The 17,318-nt window shown below is 42.6% G+C and overlaps 1 protein-coding gene across 2 annotated transcripts in view; it reads right to left on the bottom strand.

Moving 5' to 3' along the window:
- Positions 1-8,270: 8,270 nt before the first annotated feature.
- Grin2a (glutamate ionotropic receptor NMDA type subunit 2A) overlaps positions 8,271-17,318 on the bottom strand; it is a 412,474-nt gene continuing 403,426 nt past the window's right edge. The window contains exons 11-13 of one of the 2 annotated variants that reach the window (XM_028778372.1): positions 16,166-16,404; positions 8,996-10,170; positions 8,634-8,652 (exon numbers count right to left, since the gene is read on the bottom strand). In XM_028778372.1, coding sequence (XP_028634205.1) covers positions 8,634-8,652; positions 8,996-10,170; positions 16,166-16,404 — 1,433 coding nt within the window. Of the gene's footprint in view, positions 10,171-16,165; positions 16,405-17,318 lie in introns of both variants that reach the window. The other variant, XM_028778371.1, reaches the window with a different exon arrangement.

Here is a 17,318-nt window from a genome sequence, read left to right as displayed (position 1 = left end):
TTGGCTAGGTGTTATGCTAATATCCTTTTTAAGGTTCATTTTAAATCCTTCCCAAAGGTGTGAAAAAGAATTAAGTGGAAGTGGCGATGACCCAGGGCTAGGGGAGTTGAGAAATGATCTAGCATTGGAGAAACGCAGACTCATCGGTCTGCTGATATGATATCTAAGAGGAACTGGTGAGGGATGATTGCTTCTGTCTTGTTTCTTCCTGAACTCTGCTGATGCTTTATTTGTGAAGCTAATCTGAGGAAGGAGTCCATTTTAAATAGTTTGGTTCTGGTTCACAGGAGAATTGTGTGCTTTGAAATACAGCGCCAAAGAGGAGAAGCTCTTAGCTCTGTTGATTGAGGCACTCCACTTTCTACGTAGTTCAGCATCCTAGGAGAGTCACCTCACCTCTTGCAGAAACACACGGTCTCGGAATAGCTATTAAATAATAATGACCTATGTGATTTTGTTTTAGTTTTTAAGACTGAGTCTCTTATAGCCCAGGCTGGCCTCAAACTCACAATGTAGCCTGGGTATAACCTTGAACTCATGATCCTCCTGCCTCTGCCTCCTGAGTGCTGGAATCACAGGCATGTGCCACCACACCTGGTTTATGCTTGCCTTGCTAAGGAGACAACCCAAACCATATGTGTGCTGTGCAAACATTCTACTAGTTGAGCTGTATCCACAGTCCTAGTAACCTCTATGTTAAGAAGCTTTTGAGCGTCAGCTTGAAGAGTGACAATACCCAGAGAATTATTCTCAGAAATCAAGCTAATGGCACTTACACTGTTTGGAGATTCCTCAGAAGCATTTGAAACAATGACTAGATTTTCTCTGAAAATGTAATTCCAGAGCCTCCCAAACAACCTTCCTTGTGATCCCAGCTCAATCTTCTCATCTATAAAATGGACCTAGTGTGTCCCACCTCACTGTAGGACATAACACCAGAAAAGAAATGTGTTTGGAACATGGGTGGGAGGGGATACACAGATGACACTTGTGTGCTCTGGAGCATTGCCTGTGTGACATGTTAGACACCATGCCACTCTCCGCTCCTATAAAGTGCTGTGGAAGCATCCCTGTTCAACACTCTTCCTTGGGATAAAGTTAACAAATGTTGGTGCATCAATAATTATCCTGATACTAACGACCAGGAGCACATCTCTAAGGCAATTTAACAAATGAAACAACAACAACAACTACAACAACAACAGCATTTTAATAGCTGGCCCTCAATCACCCTGACACTAAAGCACTCAATCATTTATGCAAAACTATTCCCCATTCCCTGCCCTACCTCTGAACCTCATTCTGTCTGCCTGGCAAAAATAAACCAATGCAGATGAACAGGAGGACCAGTGAATTTGCAAATAGCATCCTGTTTAGAAAGGGGTCATGGTATTTAAGAGAGCTTTGATTGAGGACCACAAGGCAGTGTGTGCATATGTATGTATGTGACTGTGTCCACATACCTGTGAAAGAATACTATATACATACGTTTAATGGTACTAGCCCTGATGCCAACTGTTAAAGAAGAAAGGAGATTGGGAAAGAGATATTTAAGATTAGGCACATGCTAATTAGAGAAGGTAAATTTCCAAAGCAAACAGGAGAAAAAAAGGAAAAAAAAAAGAAAAGAAATGAAAAGCTAATGCTGAATGCAAGGGCAGGGGTGGGAGAAACATGAGTAGTGTTCTCGTCTGGGAAGGGACTGTGAACAGACACAGGGTCCCCAGGAGTTCTTGACACACTCCAAACCAGGCAGCCTGTGTAGGACACTTAGGGAAAATCCTGGGGACCTCAAATTAGCAAATCTCTTTCTGCTTCCAGTCTGACCTCCCTGGAGGAGAAAAGACATTGCTAGTGTATGTCTGACATGAGTATTTATCAGCTAGTCCTTTTTGCTGGTGAGGCTTAGAACAGCATTAGCCTCAGTCCCCTTATCTTCAAAATGGGGGCAATCATACTTCAATCCTAAACTCTATTCAGAGTAGACGTAGTTGGGTATTTCAAGACTCAAATGCTGATCATGGTGCATACTTGTAACAAGCAGAAACAACAGCATGCTCATATCCACAGACTGGCCCACACAGTGTGTGAGCATCTTCAACACCATTGACATCCCTCTGTCCTTCCAGACACACACAGGATTCTTCTGTGCATCTCTGCCCTCGGTTTTCACTAGCAAACCTGACACTTCCTTTTGCCACGAATAACAGTAGGCACTTGGGACTTTACAAAGTGCATTCCCTACTCTCTTCCCGACACATCCACACGCTGAAACATAAAAAGTTTTTACAAGTCATAAATGATCCAACTGGGAAAGCTTTCTATACATCTCCTCCTCCTCCTCCTCCTCCTCTTCCTCCTCCTCCTCCTCCTCCTCCTCCTCCTCCTCTTCCTCCTTCCCCCTCCTCCTCTTCATCTCCCTCCTCCTTTCTTTTTTCTCTTACATTGTAGTCTATTTTCCAGTCCTTTGAAGGATTATTTCAACCCTTTGAAGCATTTGAGGCATGCTTTAGTAGGCCATGCAGGGCTGGTTGAAGCCAGACATGCAAAAAAATAAAGGATGAGCTTTGTTTTCCCCTTTGTTTAGCTGCTCCTGTGCTCTGCCTCATCATCTCAGAAGGTTCAAATAAATCGAGACTATTGCCAGTGACACTAGCTGCATTTTCCAAAGTTCCTTAAAACTCAGGGAAGGACTTCAAAAGCATTTGATGGCAGTATCAATTAATTTTTGGTTTTCACATAACAGCACTACTATCTGTTTCTAATTTTCAACATTTAATCTACTTTTGTTTTACAGTCCTTGCCTATCTTTTGTATGTTGGAATTCACTTTTCAAACCAGGGACTGCTTCCAACAAGTTCTACTTTCCAGTCCATTTATATGCCCTTAGTCCCAAACTGGACATTAGAAGAAAGTGTCACTGTGTCCAGTCCCTACAGGCAGATTGATGTCACATGTTCAACAGCACAGCATAGTAACTGATGGCTTCTAGCTTTCTTTCATCTTTGGTTTGAAGCTTTAAACTATGTCCTTTGTGGATCTTATCTAGAGGATAAGATCCCTTGAAAAATATCCCCTCTTCCTTGGGATCCTGAGAGAGTGAGGGATAGCAAAGGAGCTTAAAGAAAGACCAGATTCAAAGAGTCAAAGAGTCATGCCTGGATCTGTAAAGCACAGGAGGAGTGAGAGCCAGGTCCGGTCTTGACTTTCTCTGGCTCTCACTCCAGTGGAACTCATGGCGGTGTCTTCCTAAAAGAAACCCAGACATATGTCAGTCTAGTAAAGGGTACCAAGCTGGAATCAGAACTGAGTCTTGGCTTCCAGCCCCAGTTCCAGTGCTTTCTGACTTCATCTTAGACAGACTATTGTCCCTTGTCACCCTCCCTTATCCCCTTTTCCTCAAATCTTGGCATCAATCCACAAAATCCATTTAATCTAAGACCCTTCCAAGTAGGTACCTTGAACTTCTTCTATGCTGATAGCACTTCTAGGCACAGAATGAGCCAAAAGAGAAAAGAAATTTAAATAGAAAATATATGTCTTTTGATGTGTTTACACAAGTCACATACAAGTCCACACCAACATCATATTTAAAAGTGAAGGTAAGCAGCATGTATTGCACACTCCTCTCCCCATAATTTTGTTCCTTAAGGGGACAAAGAGCATCAGTGCTCAAATCCCCCTGAGCCCTGTCATCCTTCCTAGAGCTGATATTTAAAAAAATATAATGCCTTCTCTACATAAATACCCTCCTATCAAAATAATCAGAATGGTTTTTCTGTGTGTTCACACCTCCGCCACCATTTAATTTTTAACATAAACTTTACAGTATGTACAGGTTTGTTTGGATAATACACTTAAGTGTGAGTTGTAGAAATCAAGCATGTATAATATATACATGTGTACACGAGCAACTGTATTCACAGAAGTGCATTTAATCATCCCTGATCTGCGTCAAGATGACCTCATCAGAGACAATTAGAGATGAACACAGTACATAGGGAAATGGCTGACTGAAAAAGGGCAACTCTGCATTGGAAAAACTTTTCAAGTAGAGACCCCAAAACTCTCAATGAATACTTTTGACCCTATTTAACCAAAGGAAGAGGGAGGCACAGACAGGCCAATTTTTGACTCAAGTGCAATCAGAACAATGCTTTTGGAAGGAAGGTCTCTTTCATGACTTTCTTTCTTTTTTAAAAAGATGTATTTATTTTTGTGTGCATTGCTGCTTCTCCTGCACGTATGTCTGTGAGGTGCCAGATCCCCTGGAACTAAAGTTACAGACAGTTGTGAGCTGCCATGTAGTTAATGGGAATTGAACTCAGGACCTCTGGAAGAGCAGCCAGTGCTCTTAACCACTGAGCCATCTCTCCAGTCCTAGGACTCTTTTCTTTAGAGCTTGAATTACTATTATGGACTGATAAATTTGGCTTCCTCCTGCTTAGATTCTATTTCTTGAAGTCCAGGTAAGTCTATTACAGCCAAGGTCAATGCCAAACAGCTCCATCTTGAAACATCTTCTATCGTTTGCTGAAGGATTCACACACAACAGCTCCACACAAAGAAATGGTGCAGGAATGTGCATCATGCAGTTGGGTACCTTCAACTCCTCTGAAAGAGATTTCGGTTTCTTAAATCAGTATTTATTTAGGTCTTAAACCACAAGGGACTTCAGTGCAAGGTATTTATTTATATGACAAGCAATTATTAAAGCTGCACTTTTTAGGTTTAAGGGAGATAAATTTTTAATCATCATTTAATTAACACCAACTTTCTTTTTCTTTTTCATTAGCAATTCTGTTTGCAAAGAATTCAGGGCATTTGTCATTTCCTGAGAAGGATGCAGAATATTAAATACATATCAGTGGTAGACATACCAAATGGAAAAAACACCATGAGACTGTGTGACTACCGTGGATCTTTTGACTAATTAACTGCCTTGGCTGAAGTCCCATTTAAATGAAACTATTTCATTTGTAAACAAGGTGTAACTTACTTTTTTTTTCTGCCCTGAAACTAAGTGTGAATTGGTTTGACAGTTTTTGCTGAAATGGATAGATTTTGATGCTTCTACCAGAAAGCTAAGTATTAAGTCTTCTCAAGTATCCTTTGAGGCAGAGAGGAGAAAGCCCAGAGCATGGCTCACTAGTGCTGAGGACAGAGCAGTCACCAGTGGTGAGGTCATCATCCCTTGAGTCACATGCAGGTCTTACTGACAGGAAGACAAATCCAAGGGGCTTGCCTTCTTGCAGCATTGAAAACAGAAGTATACTAAAACCTACAGGTATTAGGATTGTGGACCTGTTCCCCAGAGCAAGTGGGGCTTTGCAGAGTGAGGGTCATGCTCTGGGGGCTTCTCTTATGCAGAATATTTAATTCAGTTCAGGTGCAAAGACAGAAGCATGGCTATTTGCCTTCAAGTATTTGCATCTCAGGACCAGTCTGGTCCATTCTAAAATGGGGAAAACAAGAGCTGCGAGACAACTGCTGAGGGCTGTTGCCCTAACTTAGTCCAGGGAAAGGTCAGGCCTTTGGTTTTAGAGACACTGGCTTCTTACCATCTGTGAGTATAAGAACTCAGAGGTTGGGTTTAGCACAGGAATCCTCTAACTGATACCCAGGCCAGGGCCTCCTGTCCAGTCCTCATCACCTGTCTTAGCTGCTGTTTGCCACCCCTGGGATTAGATTTCAAAGGATGAAACTCACTTGACTTTCCTTAAAATAGGCCCACATGGTTACCTTTCACTTGGAACCTGACCATGTCGTTTTCTTCTTTGAAATCATCACGTGCAAGAGGGAGTGAATTAGTGGAGGGGAAAAGCAAATGTTTACCACACCACCCCAAACTACCATGACTTACTTTTGTAAATATCTTGGTGTTAAAACAAATGTATTCTTTCCCATTATGTGACTGATTCTTCCAAAAGCCTTGTTTTAACTTCTTTTGTACAGAGTTAATAGCAAAAATGATCTCTGAATTTTCCAGGGAAGGGTTTGATGAGGCAGTGGGAGGGTCATTTGTACTCTCACTAAAATGTGGGCCATCCAACCACACGCTGGGCTGCGAGGACAATCCAGGAAAGCAGAATGCTCCATGGATTGGTGGCAAGTCACGATTCTGCATTCCAGGTAGGCGCTTAAGAGTTAGTTCTGTGAGGACGCAACAGCGGTCCTAGCAGGAGGAATACAGGTCTGGGATGCAATGGGGAAACAAAGTGAAGGGGTAAAAGACACTACAGACACTGAAGCCCAAATTTAACATCAAAAACCGGGGAAACTGTTCCAGGTTCTCTAATGCACATTTCTCTACCTCTGAGACTCGGGGAAGGAAAAGATGCCTCCATCCAAGAGATAAAATGTGAGTTTAAAGCTTATTAACCTCTAGCTCCGCCCCAGCCTTCTAGCTCCGCCCCAGTTCTCTGCCACTCCCCCACTGGGCCTCCGGTCTATTGCATCACTTTTTCTCATAGAACGCTGTAGGTCAAATGAACTTTTCCACTGCTAGCTCGGTCTAAAATGGTCCCAAGCTCTAAGAGATCCTTCCCAGCTCAACTACAGAACAATTTCAGCTACAAAACAGAACACCATGAGGAAAAGAAACAAGATGAAATTTCAACCTGTCGTGCTACCCCGTTCTCCAAGAACTCAACCCCAAGACTCAGTAAGAGGAAAAGTAAGAAATGGTTAGAATCCTTCATGAGAGAGAGAGTTATTCAACCGACTGAAGTCTCATGCAAAATACCATGGTCAGCTAGCCAGGCTATTTCAAGGACAAGAATGCATTGGACTGATTGCTAGAAAAGAACCATACAAAACGTTTAATTCATATTATTTTCTGTTTTTGTGATATGTCCATGTCTAATAACGTATCATAACTACCTTTTGAGTCTTTTTAAAAAAAATGTGGTAAGAAATTATGTGCTAAGAAATTTTCCATGCACGAATATTCTCCTCACTGGCTCCAATTTTTAAAAACTAATGAGTATCTGTTCTATCATATATGCACAGGCTTAGTGGGCCAAGAATAGGACAATGCAGGCAGCTCAGGAATGACAAATGCATTGAAGACTTCTCATCAGTCTCTGTTGGTGCTGGGGAAGAGGCTCACCTCCAAGAAGGTACACATTTCAGAGGAGAGAAATTCATTGACTGAGTTTATCTAGTTTGGAGAGTGCTCTGGGGGAGATGCACAAGTGGCTGATACCTGAAGGCTTTTGATTTGAGGAGGTTTGTATAGAAATAAGTGTCTAATAGAGTTTCCTGACATTAAGGGACATAAATGTAAAACCATGCTAGCCTTGGGCACACAGATGGCATGGTACTTCTTACAGATTACACATGGCTGCTGGCACATGTCACCACATTAACAACTCTAGGAACACAATACACAGCTAATTAGACACCATCATGGCTGTCTGGGGACAGAACAAGTTACGATTAGTCTGGGAGGGATTGGGTAAGAGATACTATACAACCCTGAGTCATCACCAGAAGGGAGGAATGCAAACTTACGTACATAAGAGTCTTCAAGATAACCACTATGTCATAGACAGAAGATCCACACTTAGATATCGAAGACATAAAAGTGTTTATGTAGCTCCGAACAAGACCACTGAAGCTGAGGGTGAGAGATACACACACATTAACACCCAAATTGATTCTTACAGTTCTCCACCTGAGAGTCCCTGTGGCTATTTGTTCCAGGTGTGTCTTGGGGGATGACTACAAGGAAAGTAGAGTAGGTACCACAAACACACTGATTTGCTATTCTTTGGGGGGGGGGAACCTGGAGTTTGGAGGGGGGCGCTGATCCAGGGTTGTAATGGAAGGCATAACAAGAAAGCTGAGAACTGTTACAAGCCAAACTTCTTAATCCTTGCACATGTCAATCTTACTACAGTGCAGATGCATTCTTAACTGTCTTATTGTCTGTGTCAGACTTACATGCATACCATATTGCTTATTCTGTATTAGAGAAACAGTGAGGCATTTCTGATGGGAAAGTTACATGGTGGATTGATCTTCATGGAATTTGGAATATAGGCAACCACAATATCACCATCATTGTCTGATGCACCATTATTGCCACCATACCCAGTCGCCATGTCTGGGAGACTTGCCCATATGTATTCATTTGTTTTTGGTTAAGGATTCACCTATCTGGTATGTCCTGTGCTCAGCACATACCTCACAAGATTCCTTGAGTGGAAGATTATGGCATGGAGCCATGTGCAAAAGAGCCAACAAAAAAAGTACCTCCCTATACACTCTTCCTCCTACTAGGGTGCTATCGGACATCCAACAATTACCCTCTATAATGTTGGCCATTCTATGTGTTTCCTTATAGATAAACACTGATGGAAGATCTTAGACATCAGATTCAATACTAGGCATTTTCTTGTACACGCGTCTATTGCTGCAGGAATTTAAAACCCTGGGGGTAGAGTACATGTTATTCTTATTTGCAGCATAAGGCATAACATGCTCTGAAATATACACATCACTGTGGCCCCGACTGTCCCTGGAGCAATATGATGCTGTTGACCTCAAGGATGACCGAAGATAGCTGTCATTTACTGCCTGTGATGGCAATGAGTGTTTGTAAGGGTCCGAGGGACATCTTCCAATAACTAAGCGTTGGTCATCCCCATACGTGTGGAGGAAAGGATTATCGGAGGTGTGGTCTGGCAAGAGAGACTTGCTCCTCTTGCTGTCCTCCAGACCTTGGGGGAAAAGGGAGCTTTTGTTCCCCAAGAGTTTGCTTGAGGGGACACTGAACAAGCTCCCATATAAGTTGCCCTCCAGTAGCCGTTCCCTATCCTTGAGGCTTATGCTCCGGGAGGGCCGGCTAAGGTCTATCTCCCTGGGTTTGTCGAGAATGTTATCGTAGGAGTGCTGTCGGTTAATCCTTAGCTTGTTCTTCTGGAACTGGAGGGCGTTGTTCTGTGACCAGTCCTGCTGGTAGACCTCCTCCCGAGTAGCTGGGTTACCTGTCTCCTGAAGCATCTGGTCTTCATCAATGTCATAGAGGTTTCCCATCCGCAGACAGGCATCACACTTGAAAGGAGACCTCATGGTAAAGTGGCCTGAGTAGGTGGGCAGGTTTGAAAGGCAGCTTCTGCAATGTGTGGAGTTCTGCCGGTATCGATCACTCCCCTCACTATGTGGGGAACCCTTGTCTTTCAAGGTAAAGTGTTTGGCATAGAGTTTATACTGGTCATTATTGGGAAGCCCGTCTTCATTGTGTAGTGGGTTCCTGTTCATGGGCAGTGTGGAGTCCCCCTTGCGGAAGTTCTCATTGTGATCTTGGTAAGTATCTGGGAAGCCCACATTCTCAGGCAGGGCTATGTTCTCAACGAACTGTGGAGGATCTAAGTGGAAGCTGGGCTCCTTCTCACCATCGATGGTATAGATCTTATCCCTGGGAGAACTCGCTTTGGTTTTCATGTAGGTACGTTCAACCTCACTACAGTCCTTGGGGTATTTCGAGGCCATTGACCTTTTGAAATTATCCTTGGTTTTGTGGTTCTTATTGTTATCTGGCTCCCTGTGGCATGTGGCCCGGCTTGAGGTTTCAGAAATATCAGAGTGGGCTACCTCTTCTGGAAGATACCTAGGGCTCTTTAGGGAGTGGGTCCTATTCTCTGTAGTCTTCTCATCCCTCTGGGAGACTGGGTTCTGGTTTAGAGAATCCTGGCGTAGAGACTCCATGGATTTCTTCCAAAGCTGCCGGGGTCGGGAGTTCCCTTTGGATTCAGTGCTGACAGCCACCTCCACTGTGTTAGGGTTGGACTCATTGAGAGTGAGAGGATGTTGTCCTTGAAACACATAGTTACTGAGATTATCCTTGTGCCTGTTGGCCACAAATGTTTGGAGTTCATTCATGTTGTCTCCAAATATACTGTCCTTCCCTTGAAAGGACCTGTTGTCTGAATATATCAAATTTCCCTTGTCTGAAACCATGTCCACAATAAGTGACCCTCTTTGGATGAAGTCAGTAGCTCTTTTGGGTGAGTCCATTCTTGAGGAGTTCATGTTGGACATGTTGGAGATGTTTTTAGCTGACCGAAGAAGCTTTAACATGTTGCTCTGTGACCCAGTCAGATTGAAATCTGGAGACTTCTTCTTTTCTTCAATGTGCACCCCATGGATGCAACTGTAGATGCCCTGTGAAGGAGTAACACAAAACATACATCAACAGCAGACACTGGTATGAAATCACTTTCCCATCTGAGCTTTACCTGCAAAGGTGAACCATGAATTTCTTGAGGGAGTCACAGAAAGAGAGAGAGTGGAATTCAGTCTAAATCCTGATTATCATACTTTAATAGGTAAGGTGAGTTGTAATACACCAGTATTGTGTAACTACTTACCTAGCATAAGCATTCAATTAAGACCCAGAAAGTCAATATAACTCATAAGTCTCAGACAGCTCCTGAAACTTACACGATACACAAGACTCTTCTCCCAGATAATTCAAGCAGTAACAATTGATGTGGAGAGAAGACTTCATGACCATTAGAGCTCAAATACTCTCAGAAATTGGAGCTGCTTGCAAGTCAGGAAGAAGGCCCAATAATGAAACTTTCATCATGTGTCACCCAGGCCAGGGTGGGCTTTTGACAATGTAGCTGTCACTGAATCATAAACTCATTTGTTCACTAAATTTAGACATGGTGGAATCACTTCTTTGTCCAGTCATTGGTGGCCTATGCTGGAGTGAATGGAACATTTATCCCCATAGAATTACTCTGTCCCAGGTTAACCTGATACCTTTGCAAAAAGTCACACATGAAGTTTAAGAAGTGGTATCAACTAATACTTGTATGACTATCAACACCCCTGTGCCTTTACAGTGGCATATAAGGATACTTTTTTGACATTCCCAGCACCCAGACCCAGCTCATAAATTTACTGAAGGCTTTATTACCTTTGAAGTTTAAATGTCAGAGGGTTAGCTATTGAGAAAATCACCATGAAGGGACCACCATTGTTAATTATTTTCACAAATTGCCAGAATGACCTCTACGATTGTGCTAAAGCTATCAATCAAGGAATGTGACCTATGCAAGAAGCCAATAGAAAATATTTCCTTCTTAGGTACATTGACTTGTTTCAAGGAAGATAGCCATGCAAATTCATGCAGGTCTGAAATCCCAGTGCTCAGAAGCTGAGTCAGTGGAATTATGACCTCCAAGTCATAATGGGCTATATAATGAGAACTTGTATTAAAAAAAAAAGATAGAGCCGGGCGGTGGTGGCGCACGCCTTTAATCCCAGCACTTGGGAGGCAGAGGCAGGCGGATTTCTGAGTTCAAGAGTTCGAGGCTAGCCTGGCCTACAGAGTGAGTTCCAGGACAGCCAGGGCTACACAGAGAAACCCTGTCTCAAAAAAAAAAAAAACAAAACAAAAAAAAAAAAAACAAAAAAGACAAAAAAAAAGATAGAAAAAACTTTTAGAAATAAAATAGAAATAAGGAAGAATTTGATGCATGTAAGGGGAATCAGACATTTTACAGATATGGAGACATGATACTCAGGTCAGAGACGTTATAGGGTCTTGCCTTTATATAAGGGTATCAGCCTAAGACTAAAGCCAATCACAGTGAGGTAAAGGATCCAAGGGCTAGAGTGACTCATGGTCTACAGTGCTGCAGCCATCTTTTTAGGCTTCTTACTTGTTCATTGGATGCAGCTAGAACAGGATTTTCATTGCTATTTATAGGGCAGATTTTGTGGCACAGTAGCATATCTTTAAATCCATCCATGGGATATTGAGACCACGGAATCCTGAGAAAGTGAGACATGACCACTGCCATCTCAAAGTTACCGCATCTTCTATGCCTTTTCCTTTCATACACACACACACACACACACACACACACACACACACACATACACACATGCTCATGCTGCTCTCTCATGGGTAATTTTTGGATTTGTGGCCTCCTGGCTTTCCCCTATCCATATCCAGATGTTGGCAGCATGCCTAATAGAAGTAATTGAATTAAGCCTATGGAAATTTGCTCTGTCTCCTCCTATGATTGCCAGGAACCCATCTTGGGATTGGATTCAGGGGGCAGATATGTTGCTGACTTTGGCATAAAGCAGTAGAAAGTTTGTGCCATTGTGACTCTGATCATGGTGGCTTTACTGACCCCCATGGTTTCATCAAGCTTAAGCAAAGAGAGATGCTCTCAGAACTGTGAAGTCTTAATCATCTGTATGGCTGCACTTTGTTGTCTGAAGACAGTCTCCACTCCAGCTATGTAGGAATGCTACACACAAAAGATGGTCATGTCAAGCTCAGGCAGCACTTGCTGGAATTGTATTAACCTAAGCTTTGTGGGTAACTGCAGACCCTCCTTCCCTCCTTCCTCTCCTTCCCTCCTTCCCTTCTCCTTCCCTTCTTCCTCCCCTTTCTTCTCTCTTTGCCTTTTCCATCTCTTCTTTGCCCTTTCCTCTCATCCTTTCCCCTTTCTTCCCTTCCCTCATTCTATCACTTCCTCTTTTCTTCCTTTCTTCTCTTTCTTTCCTTTTCCTTCCTTTTTTCTTCCTTCCTCCTTTCCTTCTCCTGTCATTTTTCCTTTCTATCTATCCATCTACTCTTTTCTCCCCCTCCTTCTGGTATTTTCTCTTTACAGAGCTCTTCTCTACCTTTCTTCCCATCTTTCCCCTTTTATCCCTTCTTGGTCTCTTTCCCTCCCTCCCTCCCTCCCTCCCTCCCTCCCTCCCTCCCTCCCTTCCTTCCTTCCTTCCTTCCTTCCTTCTTTCCTTTCTCCTTTCTTTTCTTTCATTCTATCTTCTTTTTCCACTGTGTCATGAGCAGCTAGTTGGCTATTGATCTTGCCACAAACCACACTCCTCCCCTTGCTCCAAGAATTCTGGGACATTCAGACTGTGGAAATAAGACTCGTACAATTAAGCCATGTATTTCATAAAACCTGGCACATTGTCCTACCCTCCATTTGTTATGTAATATGACCTTACATGTAATCTAGAGAAACTCTGCACCTATAGGTGAAAAATTGATGTTTCCTCTATGTCAGAACCAGTTAGGGTTCTTGTCTCTTTTCCTTACTGTATTGTAAAAACATATAGGTCTTTTTTTTTTCAAAATTTGAAACTTTATCATAAAAAGCTCCTCTACTCCCTCAGGGGAGCCTAAGGACTTCTCTGCATATGTCACTGTAGAGCAGTGTGCTCCCACATGACCTTGAATTGCTGGCTGTGTTTGGAGGAGGCCCACAGCAGAGTCAGAGCTAAACTGAGCTTCAGGAGATAGTGGAGATGAAGAAGCTGTGGCTTCTCCTTCCTGGCTAGTCTCCACTGGTGCAACACAGCAATTGGTCTGCCCAGTGGGGCCAAGGCGGGGAGGAGATGTAATAGGACCGTCTGGGCCTCATGTTTTCACAACAGTTTCCTCTATCTGGGTTGATCCATTTTCCAGATGGGCTTTCAGAAGTTGCAGGTATATATTCCAGAATAACAAAATGAACCAGACACCATTGGATGTAGTCTTGGATAAGTTATTGTGGATATATGAATTTCAACTTTCCCAGTTGTGAAATAGGAATCCTCTTCTGGTGTGGACAAAGGGAAGGGAAAATAACACATACCAGGTGCTCAGTAATTGTGGAGTAGACACACTGGGACCTGCCTTTGTCTGTTCTCATTTCAAACCTGCTTGAACCCACAATGCCACAAAGCTTGTCAAAGCCACAAAGCCATGCGTGTTACCCATTGCTACAGAAAGTTTGTTCCAGAAATCACATTTGCCTTCTGGTTAGTAAGACCAGCCAACATACCTATGGAGCCCAACCAACCCTTAGCTAGATTTTCCTCAGTTCCTGTTAGCTAGCTATCTTCCCCTCTCCCTCTCCCTTCCCTTCCCTTCCCTCTTCCTCTCCCTCCTCTCTTGATCACAGATTTTGAATACCTTTCAAGGTTATAGAAGTAATATATCCTCTTAGTATACCTGGTGAGCTACACAACCTCTAGACAATCTGCTGTGCTTCTCAAGTCACCTGACTCTTGAAAATATCCTTAGTCCAGCTATAAGGAAGGCTCTACAGCCTTCCCCGACCCATTCATCCTGCAAGAGTCCTGATACTGTCTGACTGCTGTTGGCCTTAATGTTAGTGAAAAGCATCTTTCATCTTGTGTTTAAGCTCTCCACCTTGGAGCACAGTGGGAAGGCATCTACAGCTCCCATCCCCGGGTTTCTGATTTACTAAGTCTTTTATTGCTCACATTTCAATAAAGAATCAAGGTGGTTTTTTGACTGGAAATAACAAGCATTTTTCTTTTAAAGATGAATGATGTGTGTTGGGGGAGGAACGTTTCAGACAGAAAACTAACATTAAGACCATCCCACAGACTAGAAGATGCATTTGTGAAAGCCATACATATAAGACAAGGGATAGTCACTGTAAAAGCTTGGTTTCAGTGTTTGATATGTGTCCTTTTGAGCTGTTATATCTCCCTTGACAGTGTCAGGGATGCATGTGTCTCAGGTTGGTATCCATGTTGTAGCTCCAGAGCTTTCCAGAGACACTGAGCCTGCAAGGAAAGCTCATGTGCTTACTGTATGGCGATTGCTTTCTGTCTGTGAGCTGCATGATCAGTGTCCTGAAAGAATTACTGATGAGGAGATATGTCTTCTGTGGAGCAGAAACCTGCCTTGGAAGAATTCAAAGAATCACAGATCAGCATCCTTAGACAGAAACCTAAACACTGATCTTAACTCATGTATGTGACCCAACTCTGTATAAGATCATGTGTGCGTGTGCGTGTGCGTGTATGTGTACAGGTACAATCCTCCTCTGTAGGATTTCATCAATCAATCAGCATCAGAAGCTGAACTCTTTGTGTATTTCTCTAGGAAACAGGAAAGAGGCAGAGAAATAATGGAGCCCTCTTATTCACTCTTGTCAGGCTGTTCTGATGTAGAGGACAAATCATGTTGAAGAGGCAGGAGAGCCTCTGCTCCTCTGGACTCCCTGAAGCCTTCAGGATACAGCATCAGTAGTGTCTGCTACCCACCCCCTCTGTCCTGGAGGGTGGGAAAAGTTCAAATTCTACGGACACAGCTTCTCCTACATAAACCCAGTCATCTCCATTTCCACTCATAAGATGCTTGGAAAGGCATGTAGGATTTGGTTCATTTCCCATAATGATGGTCCTACCAACGTGGCTGCCTGTTCCAAAAGGAAGCTGGATTTATACGCAGATGCAACAGTAGGCATGTGCTCAACATAATCCCAGAACCGTTTGGATATGAAAAGCCTTTAGTAATTGGCTGGGGGAATTAGTTTAAAGTTGGCATAATTCCTAGCTATATGCATGCATGTTGTTATTTTTAAGCAATGTGTGTGTTTAGATGCCATCAAGCTAATTAGGAAATATGTATTTGCATAGAACCAAGTCGAGTGTAATTGAATGGGCAAAATAAATCCTCTTCACTAAGCTAATGTGTACCTTCTGAATCTCCAAAGTTCTCAAAATCACCTAATGCTAACAATACACAGATTCACTTTAAGCTGATTATTTCATTTCCCCCAATAAAGATCAGCATATAAAACTTAATATTTTTACCTCTAGGGTGAGAAAATGAACAAATAAGTAGATAAATTAAAGAAAAGATAGATGACAGATGGTAGAATGATAGGTAACAGGATGACAGACAGAGAGAGAGATTGGATAGAGTGATAGATTGATAGATGGTGCGAGATTCTATCTTCTGGTAGACGGATATACGTTAGATGGCTGATATATATGCATATATAGATAGACGACAGATATAAATAATATAGATCACTGATAGGTGATACATATATAGATGATAGATAAATCGATATCAAATAGACTGATAGATGATGACAGATGGTTAATAGGTGATAAATACATTATAAATATATATTCTAACGATGATGATGATGACAGATTGATTATAGGTAAATAGATTATATATATATACACACACACATATATATATACACATATATATATGTATATATATATATATACATATGCGATTTATAGATGACTGATAAATGATAAAATATGTCATCAACATGCACATGTGCCTGATTCTCTGAACTGTCCTGTGTCATTCTGTATCTGCCTGCTGTACTAGAAAAAAGCTTCTTGGGGTACTGACCCTGCTGATAGAGAAGAGCAGGCCGGGCCGGTCAGAACACACGCCTGTGAAGCAGAAGCGCAGCTTCCAGTAGAAGAGGTGCTCCCAGATGAAGGTGATGAGGCTGAGGGCCATAGCTGCAGCCAGCATGTAGAACACACCCGCCATGTTATCGATGTCCAGCTGGCTGCTCATCACCTCGTTCTTCTCGTTGTGGCAGATGCCCGTGAGCCACAGTGTCTCCAGCTCCTCCATCTCCCCTGCACAGAACACAGCAGCCACACGCAGTGAGGACCCAAGCACATGCTTGCTGTAGACACTTCTGAGTTGGGAACAGGTATGTGACTTAAAATTGTATGACCTTAAGGTAAGTTCTTGAGCTTGGCTGGCCTTTGGCCTTTGCCAAGTTGATGAAGATAACACCTTCCTGCTATCATTATATACAGGATTAAATTAGATGATATTAATAGCATGGTGATTTTGGCAGTTCCTGGAATGGTTTTGACCATGATTACATCCTCTCTCTATTATATCCTTTGTCCTCCACATACCCCAACACTCCATCCATCCAAGCTCACTCAGGACAGACATGCTGTGTTGGACTTAATCTCCTATCCCCTCACTTACTAGCTGTGTGGTATTGAAGTCACAGCTCAGGTGCTTATGGAGCATGTACCGCATGAGGTCATACTTCAGGGTGTTGTGGTGAGGGCCAGCTGAGTCTGGTTCACATCAAGTCTCATAAACAATAGCTTGTCCTTCTAGTGATCATCCCGAGGAAAATTCCTGGAACAGTGCCTGGCAGATGGTGGCCCAAACAACTCCAAAAACTCACCCACAAATAACGGGCTTAAGATGCTAGACATTTGTTGGAAAAGACATCTTGGCTCTGAATGGCCCCTTGCAAAGTGAACATCTTCCTCACTTCAACAGGCAACTAAAGAAACAGGTGCGCTTTTCACTGAAAATAAAAAGGAGGAAGGCCTAACACTATTTCTTCTGTGGATTTTATCCAGTCCCCATTTAGGATAAAATTCCATAATCTCAATATCTAGTAATTACCCGAGGCGGGATCTTCAGATCCTTAAGCACTGGCATTTACTCAATGAATGTGTCTTAAGAATTCTATCTCAAAGGCATTGATCATCAAAGAAGACATATATGCTAAATGCAA

This window comes from Grammomys surdaster, unplaced genomic scaffold (assembly GCF_004785775.1).
Source record: "Grammomys surdaster isolate TR1022 unplaced genomic scaffold, NIH_TR_1.0 334, whole genome shotgun sequence".
NCBI classification, from domain to species: Eukaryota; Metazoa; Chordata; class Mammalia; order Rodentia; family Muridae; genus Grammomys; species Grammomys surdaster.
The sequence above is the reverse complement of the archived record's forward strand: the minus strand, read 5'-3'. Positions and strand labels throughout refer to the sequence as shown.